Source organism: Microcebus murinus, chromosome 18 (genome assembly GCF_040939455.1).
Source record: "Microcebus murinus isolate Inina chromosome 18, M.murinus_Inina_mat1.0, whole genome shotgun sequence".
In the NCBI taxonomy this organism is placed as follows: Eukaryota; Metazoa; Chordata; class Mammalia; order Primates; family Cheirogaleidae; genus Microcebus; species Microcebus murinus.
The window spans coordinates 31,271,583-31,284,578 of record NC_134121.1 but is presented as its reverse complement, the minus strand read 5'-3'; the positions used below and the strand labels follow the sequence as shown (position 1 = coordinate 31,284,578).

The following is a 12,996-nucleotide window of genomic DNA, read 5'->3' as shown; positions in this document are numbered from 1 at the left end:
AGAAATTAGAAAAAAGAAGCAAGAAGACCAGCATACAGTGGACAAGGGCCGGAAGGAGGATGTACCTGAGGCCCCCGGGAGACTCCACAGGAGGCGGCTGTGGAGGAGAACTGGAGGCTGAGACCAGCGGAGCAGCCCAGAGACCAGCGGCAAGGGTAGGTGGATTTGCTGTTTACCCTCCCCTGCATTTGGGACTGCTGGTGGGCTCCCCAGCGGGTAGAGAAACCTGAGGACACCAGCCGAGAGACGGCTGCCGCCAGCCAGCAGTGAGCCTGTAGCAGACATGGCACCAGGTTCCCAACTTCCTCCGGGCACCTCCCTGTGCACAGACTCGAGCCGCGCGGCAGGCGCCATATTGCCTCCTCTTCCCCTCCACCGACACTACCCGCGGCTGCCCAGAGAGACAATACAGCCACCAGCCAGAGGCACCTCCAGGGAACAGGACCTTCCCTTTTGGGACCCTACAGCTGACTAAGGGGAACTCAGACTGTGAGCTCCCTACCCACCCGCCCTCCCAGGTGCTGGTGGCACGGTGTTCCCAGGAGAAAGGTGCCCACTCAGAGGCTGAGAGACATAGACCCAGCTTGGGCTCCCTGTGGGTGAATTGGGACCGGAAATCCTCTCCCTGGTGGGGATACAGTTTGAACTCTGGGACCTAGAGGTCGGACCTGCAGACCAGATCCCCTACACCCAGGACTAGCATTGCCCAGGGCACAGAAGGGTTATACATGAACAGCCTACTGAGGTGTGTGTGCCTCCAGGGGCGGATCAGCATCCTAGAGGGCAACCCTCCTCCCAGGAGGAGGCCGTGCACCCAGCCCAGGTGGCGTTCCTGTGCAGGGAACCTCCCCGTCAGCATCACAGTCCGGGGAGGCCTGGTGGCTTGTGGTCTGGCCTGCTGGCAGAGGCCCAGGAGTAGCTTCGGAGTTGGGGAGGGTGGAAAGAAGCGAGGCCCGCTCCAGACTGCGGGTCTCAGACAGCCCCACCCCCACACCCGGACTTTCTGGCTGAGCAGGACCATTCTAGCCCCGCCCTGACAGCTTTTCCTGGAAGCAGAGAACAGAAATTTGATCCCTGCTAACTGCCTGAGGGCAGGCTTACCCAACCCAGCTCCACCCAGAACAAGAGCTGATAACAGGACACAAAATCAAAAGCAAAGCCTGTTTCTCCAAGCAAACGCCACCTACTGACAGGGACGGCATCTTACACAGCCTTTCCACGGCACCCACTGACTCAATATACAGGGAGTGGTCCAATTTCACCCACAGACACCACCTAACGCCTCAGAAACTAAACAAGGTGTGTGAATACCCAAACAATAACTTAAGGAAAGAAACAACAACTGATCGACATGGGAAGAAATCAGCGAAAGAACTCAGGAAATATGAAGAACCAAACGGAAAACACACCCCCAAAGAGGAGCACCAGCCCCCTAAAAATGGACACCAACCAAAATCAGGCAACCAATATGACAGAAGAGGAATTTCCTATGTGGATCATAAGAACACTCACCCAGCTGCAACAACAACTCAATAACCAACACAAAGAAACCACAAAAAGTCTCCAGGATATGAGAAAAGAAATAGACACAATGAAGAAAAGTGTAACCGAACTCCTGGAAATGAACAATCAATTCAAGGAACTACAAAATACAGTGGAAAGTCTCAAGAACAGGGTAGATGAAACAGAAGAAAGAATCTCAGAGCTTGAAGATAACACCCTTAAATAAATTAAATTAGTTTAAATAAATCAACTAATTAAATAAATCAGTCACAGAAATAGAGCAGAGAAACAAGAGAAAAGACCAAAGCCTACAAGAGCTGTGGGATTATGTGAAGAAACCTAATGTGAGGGTCATAGGGTTACAAGAAGGAGAAGACAACACTCAAGGGTTGGACAAGCTGTTTGAAGATATAATAGAGGAAAATTTCCCAGGCCTTGCTCAAAATCTTGATATACAAGTTCAAGAAGCTCAGAGGACCCCTGGGAGATTCAATGCAAACAGGAAGACATCACGACATGCAGTCATCAGACTGACCAAAGTATCAACTAAAGAGGCCCTTCTAAGAGCTGTAAGACAAAAGAAGCAAGTAACATACAAGGGAAAGCCAATTCGAATAACATCAAACTTCTCTAATGAGACTTTACAAACAAGGAGAGACTAGGGCCCCATCCTCACTCTTTTGAAACAAAACAATGCCCAGCCTAGAATATTATTCCCTGCAAAACTAAGCTTCGTATATGAAGGAGAAATAAAAACATTCTCAGACAAGCAAAGGCTCAGAGAATTCACCAAGACAAGACCAGCCCTACAAGAAGTACTTAAAACAGCGTTATGCACGGAACATCATAATAATAACCCACGAATATAAAAACAACCAAAACCCAAAGATATTAAAGGCCAGATATTACAATGGCTCAAGACAGAAATCATAGCAACAACATCCAACCCAACAGAATGATCAGTAATCTACCTTACCTATCAGTTCTCTCAATAAATGTGAATGGCTTAAACTCTCCACTCAAGAGACACAGGCTGGCTGAATGGATAAGAAAATACAGGCCAAGTATATACTGTCTTCAGGAAACACATCTAACCTGCAAGGATGCATATAGACTAAAAATAAAAGGGTGGAGATCAATATTCCAAGCAAATAGAAGCCAAAAGAAGGCTGGTGTGGCAGTTCTAATTTCAGACGATTTAGTTTTTAAACCAACAAAAGTAGTAAAAGACAAAGAGGGTCATTATATAATGGTGAAGGGCACAGTCCAACAAGAAGAGATAACAATTTTAAATATATATGCACCCAACTTAGGTGCACCCAGATTCATAAAGCAAACCTTACTAGAACTAAGCAAATGGATTAATAGCAACTCCATAATCGACGGAGATTTCAACACCCCACTGACGGCACGAGACAGATCCTCCAAACAGAAAATTAATAAAGAAATAATGGACTTAAACAAAACTCTAGAACAATTGGGTCTGACAGACATCTACAGAACATTCTACCCAAAATCCACTGAATATATGTTCTTCTCATCAGCTCACGGGACATTCTCTAAGATTGACCATATCCTAGGACACAAAGAAAATCTCAAGAAATTTAAAAAAATAGAAATCATACCATGTACCTTCTCAGATCACAGTGGAATAAAACTAGAAATCAACCCTAACAGAAACTCACATTTCTACACAAAAACGTGGAAATTAAACAACCTCCTACTAAATGATTTCTTCATAAATGAAGAAATCAAGACGGAAATAAAAAAGTTCTATGAAGAAAACGACAATGGAGAGACAAGTTATCAACTCCTCTGGGACACAGCTAAAGCAGTTCTGAGAGGAAAGTTTATCTCCATAAATGCCTATAACCAAAAGACAAGAAGATCACAAATAGACAATCTAATGAAACGACTCAAAGACCTGGAAAAAGAAGAACAGACCAACCCCAAACCCAGCAGAAGAAGTGAAATCAACAAGATCAAATCAGAACTAAATGAAATTGAAAACAGGGAAGCTATTCAGGAGATTAATGAAACAAAAAGTTGGTTCTTTGAAAAAATAAACAACATTGACACACCATTGGCTAAGCTAACAAAAAGCAGAAAAGAGAAATCTCTAATAAGCTCCATCAGGAATAAAAAAGGAGATATCACAACTGATCCCAAAGAGATACAAGATACAATTTATGAATACTACAAAAATCTTTATGCACACAGACTGGAAAATGTGGAGGAAATGGACAATTTTCTAGAAACACACAGCCTCCCTAGGCTCAACCAGGAAGAAATAGATTCCCTGAACAGACCAATCTCAACAGCTGAAATAGAAACAGCAATTAAAAATCTCCCTAAAAAGAAAAGTCCCAGTCCAGATGGCTTCACACCTGAATTTTACCACACTTACAAAGAAGAACTAGTTGCAGAAACTATTCCACAACATCGAGAAGAACGGCAACCTCCCCGACCCCTTTTATGAAGCGAATATTAGTCTGATACCAAAACCAGGAAAGGATGCAACAAAAAAAGAAAACTACAGACCAATATCCCTAATGAATATAGATGCAAAAATTTTCAACAAAATCTTAGCTAACCGAATCCAGACACTTATCAAAAAAATAATCCACCACGACCAAGTGGCCTTCATCCCAGGGATGCAGGGATGGTTCAACATACGTAAATCTATAAATGCAATTCACCACATAAACAGAAGCAAAAACAAAGACCACATGATTCTTTCAATAGATGCAGAAAAAGCTTTTGACAAAATTCAACACCCTTTCATGATACGAACACTTAAGAAAATAGGCATAGAAGGGACATACCTAAAAATGATACAAGCCATATATGACAGACCCATAGCCAACATCATACTGAATGGGGAAAAATTGAAATCATTCCCACTTAGAACTGGAACCAGACAAGGCTGCCCACTATCTCCACTTCTGTTCAACATAGTGCTGGAAGTCTTGGCTACAGCAATCAGACAGGAAAATGGAATCAAAGGTATCCAAATAGGGGCAGAAGAGATCAAACTTTCACTGTTTGCTGATGATATGATATTGTATCTAGAAAACCCCAAAGATTCAACCAAGAAACTCCTGGAACTGATCAATGAATTTAGTAAAGTCTCAGGATACAAAATCAATACACAGAAATCAGAGGCATTCATATACGCCAACAACAATCTAATTGAGAACCAAATCAAAGACTCAATTCCCTTCACAATAGCAACAAAGAAATTAAAGTACCTAGGAATATACTTAACCAAGGACGTAAAAGACCTCTACAGGGAGAACTATGAAACACTGAGGAAGGAAATAGCAGAGGATGTAAACAGATGGAAATCCATACCATGCTCGTGGATCGGCAGACTCAATATCATCAAAATGTCTATGCTACCCAAACTGATCTACAGATTCAATGCAATACCTATTAAAATCCCATCAGCATTCTTCACAGATATAGAAAAAATAATTTTACGCTTCGTATGGAACCAAAGAAGACCCTGAATATCAAGAGCAATTCTAGGCAACAAAAACAAAATGGGAGGCATTAATATGCCAGATATCAAACTATACTACAAAGCTGTAGTAATTAAATCAATATGGTATTGGCACAAAAATAGGAATATTGACCAGTGGAACAAATGTGAGAATCCTGATATAAAACCATCCTCATATAGCCATCTAATCTTTGACAAAGCAGACAAAAACATACGCTGGGGAAAAGAATCCCTTTTCAATAAATGGTGCTGGGAAAACTGGATAGCCACCTGTAGAAGGCTAAAACAGGACCCACACCTTTCACCTCTCATAAAAACCAACTCACGCTGGGTAACAGACTTAAACCTAAGGTATGAAACTATTAGAACTCTAGAGGAAAAAGTTGGAAACACTCTCCTAGACATCGGCTTGGGCAAAGAGTTTATGAAGAAGTCCCCAAAGGCAATCACAGCAGCAACAAAAATAAATAAATGGGACATGATCAAACTACAAAGCTCTGCACAGCCAAAGAAACAGTCATGAAAGTAAACAGACAACCTACAGAATGGGAGAAAATTTTTGCATCCTATACATCCGATAAGGGACTGATAACTAGAATATACTTAGAACTCATGAAAATCAGGAAGAAAAAATCAAATAACCCCATTAAAAAGTGGGCAAAGGACTTGAACAGAAACTCTTCTAAAGAAGACAGAAGAATGGCCAACAAACATATGAAAAAATGCTCAACATCTCTAATCATCAGGGAAATGCAAATCAAAACCACAATGAGATATCACTTAACCCCAGTGAGAATGGCCTTTATCAAAAAATCTCCAAACAATAAATGCTGGCGTGGTTGCGGAGAGAGAGGAACACTCCTACACTGCTGGTGGGACTGCAAACTAGTTCAACCTCTGTGGAAAGCAATATGGAGATACCTTAAAGCGATACAACTGAATCTACCATTTGATCCAGCAATCCCATTGCTGGGCATCTGCCCAACTGATCCAATGACTCTCTACAAAAAAGACACCTGCACTCGAATGTTTATAGCAGCACAATTCATAATTGCAAGGCTGTGGAAACAGCCCAAGTGCCCATCAATCCAAGAATGGATTAATAAAATGTGGTATATGTATACCATGGAGTACTATTCAGCTCTAAGAAACAATGGTGATATAGCACATCTTATATTTTCCTGGTTAGAGCTGGAACCCATACTACTAAGTGAAGTATCCCAAGAATGGAAAAACAAGCACCAGATATATTCTCCAGCAAACTGGTATTAACTGAGTAGCACCTAAGTGGACACATAGGAACTACAGTAATAGGGTATTGGGCAGGTGGGAGGGGGGAGGGGAGTGGGTATATACATACATAATGAGTGAGATGTGCACCATCTGGGGGATGGTCATGATGGAGACTCAGACTTTTGGGGGGAGGGGGGACATGGGCATTTATTGAAACCTTAAAATCTGTACCCCCATAATATGCCAAAAAAAAAAAAAAAAAAAAATTCCAGAAAATGCAAACTTATCCACAGTGACAAAAATGTAGATCAGTGGTTGCCTGGGGACAAGGCAAGTAGACCAAGAAGCACAAGGAAACTTTAGGGGAGGACAGATAACATTCACTATCTTGATTGTATTGACAGTTTCACAAGTGGATACATATGTCAAAACTTATCAAACTCTCCCTCAAAAATTAGGTGGTGAAAAAATAAGTAAAAAATAAATTTAAAGAATTTATCAAACTGTACACTTTAAATATGTGTAGTTGTAATTATACCTAATAAAAAATGACTAGCAAAATTAAAACAAAACAAAGTCAATAATTGTAGGCAAACATAAAAAGTGCCACCAAAGCTGAAAAATCAAGGGGTAAAAAAAAAAACTCAATAAGAACAATGGGGTGACCCCCTATTGGGTATTTACCCAAAGAAAAAAAAGACGCCTGCACTCATATGTTTATAGCAGCATAATTCACAATTGCAAAGATGTAGAAACAACCCAAAGTGCCCATCAATACACGAGTGGATTGACAAATGTGGTATATGTGTATCATGGAGTACTACGCAGCCATAAAAAAAGGTGAACCACCTCTTGTACTATCCTGAATGGAGCTGCAGCCCCTTCTTTTAAGTGAAGTAACACAAGAATGGAAAAACACACACACGTACTCACTATTAAATTAGTACTAATTGAGTCGGGAGGCGGGAGAAAAAAAAAATAATAAATTAGTACTAATTGATTAACACATGTGTACAAATGGAAGTAACATTCACCAGGTATCAGGCAGGTGGAAGGAGGGGATGGGTAAATTTACCACACCTGGCAAGGCTAACATTCTGGGATTTTATACTTCAGACAATCGATCTCTGAGGCTTCTGGGGGGAAAATGACATTAATGGAAACATTAAGATAGCGGCAGGACACAAAAGTAGGTAAGACTGAAAGAGGTAAGTAAAGACTAAAGCAGAGAAATAAAGTAACTATAGGAGGGGCGCGGTGGTTGATGCCTATAATCCTAAGATTCAGAGGCCAAGGCAGGAGGATCACTTGAGCTCAGGAGTTCAAGACCAGCCTGAGCATTGAGACCCCATCTCTACTAAAAACAGAAAAATGAGCTGGGCATTGTGGCACACACCTGTAGTCCCAGCTACTCAGGAGGCTGAGGCAAGAGGATAGCTCGAGCCCAGGAGTTTGAGGTTGCAATGAGCTATGATGACACCACTGCACTCTACCCAGAACAATAGGGCAAGACTATATCTCCAAAAAAAAAAAAGAAGAAGAAGAAAGAAAAGAAACTATAATATAAGCATGAAGTAATATACGCTCACATTTCTCTATCACAATGGTAATAAAAGAAATGAAAAAGTAGTGGACAGAAGTGACACTAGAAGAGAATAACTGACACAACTGAAAAAAATCATGGGTGTAACCAGTGTGAGTGCCTGGCAGAAAAGAAAGTAGTTCTGTTTGAGAAAATGGTAAGGAAGAGTCAATTTTGAGAATATGAATAATTTGATCTTGAACAAAGTTCAGGATGCTAGAAGGACAACCAGATAAAATATCTAAAAGTCAACACTGAAGGAATACATTTAGGAGCCATACACATAAAGATGATAGTAAAGGTGCAAAAGTAAATCAAATTTCCCAGAGTAGATGAATTTTCCCAGTAACCTCAGAGAAGAGAATGCCAGCAGCAATAGCTAAAAAATAAATTCATTTAGGGGACAGGAGGAAGCAGCAGTTACAATGAAGAAACACACAATCAATGAGGTATAATAACCAGAGGCCATAAGCATAAAGGACTGTCATCAAAAGAACTGAGTTCAGCTCCAGACTCTACCACTTAATAAACCATAGAGATGGAGGTCAATTACTTAATCTCACTAGCTTCAGTTTCATCATTTATAAAATGTGATAAATGCTATGTGTATTAGTTGCTATTTTAACAGCTAGATGATCTGATACCTCACAAGTGGATAGTACTTTATAATTTCTAAATTACTTTTGAGCTTATTCATTTAACATCACAACAATCCCGTGAGACAGATCTAGTTATATGAATTCTACAGCTGAGGAAACAACTCTAAGAAAGATGGAATCTCCTTTTATGAGCATGAGAACTAACATCATTTGCAATCTAGGTCTTCTACACATGGTGTGGTGGCAAGGAATACAGGCTCTAGAGCCAGTCTTCCTGGGTTCAAATAGAACACCACCATTTGCTAGCTGTGCGATTGGAAGAAAATTTGTTAGACATTACTCTTGACAAAAGGATATTTACCTGCCTTAGGCAAGAATAACGATACAGAAATTTTGAGGTGAAGAGCATGTCAGATGGCTTTGATTTCCTCAATAAAGAAAACAATCTAAGAGTACTATAGCCTGGGAGTGGCGGCTCACACCTGTAATCTTTTTAACTCGGAGAGGATGAGATGGGAGGATCGCTTGGGCTCAGCAGTTCAAGACCAGCCTGAGCAAGAGTGAGACCCTGTCTCTACTAAAAACATAAAAATTAGCTGGGTGTGGTGGTCTTCCCTGTAGTCCCAGCTACTTGGGAGGCTTAGGCAGGAGGATTACTTGGGCACAAGAGTTATGTATATGCCAAGCTCAGTGGCTCATGCCTGTAATCCTAGCACTCTGGGAGGCCAAGATATGGAGGATCACTTGAGGTGTGGAGTTGGAGACCAGCCTAAGCAAGAGCAAGACCCATCTCTACTAAAAATAGAAAAAATTACCTAGGCATATTGGCATGCACCTGTAGTCCCAGCTACTGGGGAAGTTGAGGCAGGAGGATACTTGAGCCCAGGAGTTTGAGGTTGCTGCGAGCTAGGCTAACACCATGGCACCCTAGCCTGGGCAACAGACAGATACTGTCTCTCAAAAAAAAGCATAACCTCACTCTCTTCTGAGCCACACAGCACTTTTTTTTTTTAAACCAGTCAAATTTAGCAACCCACAACACTTTTTAAATGCTTCTTTATGATACTACACATTCTTCAATATAATTACTTAAGTCCATTCCCTCAATTAGATTTAAACTTCTTCAAGGCCAGCACTTTATCACATTTATCTTAGCATCCTTCAACATCAATCACAATACATGCAAGCACTTTATAAGTATTTGTTAAATGTGCAGTGAATTTAATAATGTAATTATTTTAAAATTACAGTGGGCTTTCTTTCCAGAGGCACCCAGCTATCTTAGACATTTCATGGCAGTTATCATTTAACATTTATTCATCTCCACAAATTGGTGGTCTATTAAGGAACATTCATTTAAAAGACATTTTTTAAAAGGGCACAAAATGCACAATATAAAAAAAGGGAAATAGTCCTTACAATATATTCTATATTTACTAAATGCATGTAAAGAAATACAACTTACCCTAATACAGCTGAAACAACAAAGCTTGGAGCAATGAGGACACAGGCGTGCATCCCGCAATTTCTCCATACAAATGAAACATCGAAAAACTTCAGCAATGCTCTGAAAATAAGATGTAAGGTCCACCAGATTAGGCTACTGAATCAAGAGTAAAAAGCATGCTAAAAATAACTTGACATTTACATTTATTTTGGTCTGATATCTCAGTTTTAACTATATTCCATAGCATGACTTGCTTAGTCAAGGTCCAGGAACCTGAGAACATAACCTAGAAAATGTGCTTCCTTTTTTCTAAGCTTCAGGATGATACTATTCTAAGGAAAAGATACAAAATGCAAACACAGACCTATGTACAAATATTTTCACCAAAACATTACTCATAACGACAAGAATCTGGCTATAGCCCACATGCCCAATTATTAAGTAAATCATGGCAGTTACACATAGATCATGATAGTCACTAGAAATAGTTCTTGACTTAATGAAACATAAAAATGCTTATGATGTATAACAGTATGCAAAAAAGGGCATTAAGAACTTATTTACTTTTTCTGCAATTTCCCCAAACTGGATAAATTGTTTTTATAACTTAGAGGGGGAAAAAAAGTCTTAAAAAGACACTTATTTCACACCTGTAATCCTAGCAATCTGGGAGGCCGAGGTGGGCGGATTGCTGGAGGTCAGGAGTCAGAAACTAGCCTGAGCAAGAGCGAGACCTTGTCTCTACTATAAATAGACAGAAAATTAATTGGCCAATTAATATATATAGAAAAAACTAGCCAGGCATGGTGGCGCATGCCTGTCTGTAGTCCCAGCTACTCGGGAGGCTGAGGCAGGAAGATTGCTTGAGCCCACGAGTTTGAGGTTGCTGTGAGCTAGGCTGACGCCATGGCACTCACTCTAGCCTGGACAACAAAGCGAGACTCTGTCTCAAAAAATAAAAAATAAATAAATAAAAGACACTTATCCCAATGGCAGTGTACTTTGATGCAGAGAGAAACTAATTCAGAATCCAGAAATTTGAATTTCCTGATGCTACAATCAACTAGCTACTTATTTGAACCTAAGTTTCTGCCTCTATTGAAAACTTTGGTGGTAGCTTTATGAGGACTTGGGAAGAAAAAAAAAAATTATGGAAATAGAAAAGCCAGGTGTGGCAGCTTCAGCCTGAAATCCTAGATACTTGGGAAGCTGTATGCAGGAAAGTCGCTTGAGCCCAGGTGTTTGAGGTTATAATGAGTTATGATTATGCCATTGGACTCCAGCCTGGGTGACAGAGATCCTGCCTCCAAACAAAATAATAAAACAGGCCGGGCGCTGTGGCTCACGCCTGTAATCCTAGCTCTTGGGAGGCTGAGGCGGGCGGAATGCTCAAGGTCAGGAGTTCAAAACCAGCCTGAGCAAGAGCGAGACCCCGTCTCTACTAGAAATTGAAAGAAATTAATTGGCCAACTGATATATATATAAAATAAATAAATAAATAAAAACAGAAGAAACGATACTATCTTTCCAAGCCTCAGTTTAATAAATTTAGGAAGTAACTGACAAGTTAAAACAAGAAAATAGATGTTAATTAAATGTATTGTTATTGAATATTTTAAGTTTTTACAGTACTGACATTTATTTTATGCCATTCCAGGAGAATTAGATCCTCCTAAAACTAAAGTTTACAGAAACTTTATAACACTTTCACATGAGGAATCAAGGATAAAATTACCCGTGAGTCTAATCATGACTCTGCAGGGCCAGAAAGAACCTGCCAGATGCAGGTTCTATAACCGACGACCAGGTGGACAAGAGTATTGATTGGATTAGTTTCAAGTGCAGTAACAGTAACATACCCCTTACTAAGAAGAATTTAGTATTTCAGTATTTGAAAGGTCCAGAATTTGACAGTGATTACATATATGTCCAATTAACATACTGTTTTCTTATGTTCCTAGCCCTTACATAAATATCCCAACCCTCTGAAGTCACAGCTTAGAAGAATCGATATAAAAACAATCTGTTCTGAAAACTACGCTAGAATGAGATAGTACAAGTATATGCTCATTCAATCTGGGAAGGGCAGAAGCCTGCAAAATGTACCGCTGAAAGATGATTATCCATTCGGAGGGAGATTTGGATCAGCTCATCAACTCGCAGGAACTGGTGGCGAATCTCAGGGTACATTCATCTGATGAATCTGCAGTTTTGCTCTGCACAGGCTATAGTTTACAAATACCCGGTGGAGATGACCACCTAGGTGTCAAGACATCCTTGAAAACGCTAGAATACGCACCACTAGACTGCCGAACAGTCTAAACACAAGACACCTGGAGGGCTGCAGACAGAACACGTCGTCGCCCCACCGGCCCAGCCCTCTTCACAGCCGCAGGGGCGGTGTGGGGGTGACTTCCTGGAGAGAGGACAAGGGCAAGGCATCCCGAATACAAAACGCTCCTGGGATAGAAGGGGGAGACTAATCCACCACTCTCCTCAACCCCCTCACCTCCACGCTCTGTTCATCCATTGCCTCCGGCTCTGAGCGGGGCCCTCGGCGACCCGCGGACTCTGTAGTCTGACCTCTTAGGTTACGGCCCGAGGTCGCCAGGTCAAATCGCCGAGGAAAGCCCGGCGCACACGTCAGGGGGCTCCGACAACCGCCCCACCTGCGCGCCCCATCGCTTCAGGTTCGGCGGCCGCTACCCCCATTTCGCCATTTTTACCCGAGCGCCCGCCCAGGAGCGCAGAGGCAGAGCGAGCGGTGACCGCCGCTTCTTCCCGGCTTAGCAGCCCGCCAGCAACCGCGAGGGCGCCTTGGCCCACGTGACACGGGCGCGCGCGTATCGAACCGTCGCCGGTAGCCGGGCGACGCAGGTCTCAAGCGAGGAAGGCGCTGCAGAGAATTCGCAAACACCAACCGTAACCAGGGCAGCTGGAGGCGCGGCGGCGAAGAAAGCGCAGCGCGCATGCGCGGGAGGCGGGCATCTAGTTCCCGCGGTGAGGGGGCGCACACGAGACTTGGCGGCTAGCTTTCCCAGGGTTGCGTGCCTTGGGGCGCAGCCGGCGCGGGCTGCGGGAGCGTGGCGCTTCGCAGCGCCCCGCCCCCCTCGGGGCGGAACCCCGA

At 42.2% G+C, this 12,996-nt stretch overlaps 1 protein-coding gene across 5 annotated transcripts in view; it reads right to left on the bottom strand.

Moving 5' to 3' along the window:
• Window positions 1-12,829, bottom strand: part of TRIM37 (tripartite motif containing 37) — a 138,237-nt gene extending 125,408 nt beyond the window's left edge. For 3 of the 5 annotated variants that reach the window (XM_075994423.1, XM_075994420.1, XM_075994422.1), the window contains exons 1-2: window positions 11,976-12,371; window positions 9,888-9,989 (exon numbers count right to left, since the gene is read on the bottom strand). In XM_075994423.1, coding sequence (XP_075850538.1) covers window positions 9,888-9,989; window positions 11,976-12,059 — 186 coding nt within the window. In that variant the 5' untranslated portion in view covers window positions 12,060-12,371. The other 2 variants (XM_012767486.3, XM_075994421.1) reach the window with 1 other exon arrangement.
• Between the last annotated feature and the right edge of the window lie 167 nt (window positions 12,830-12,996).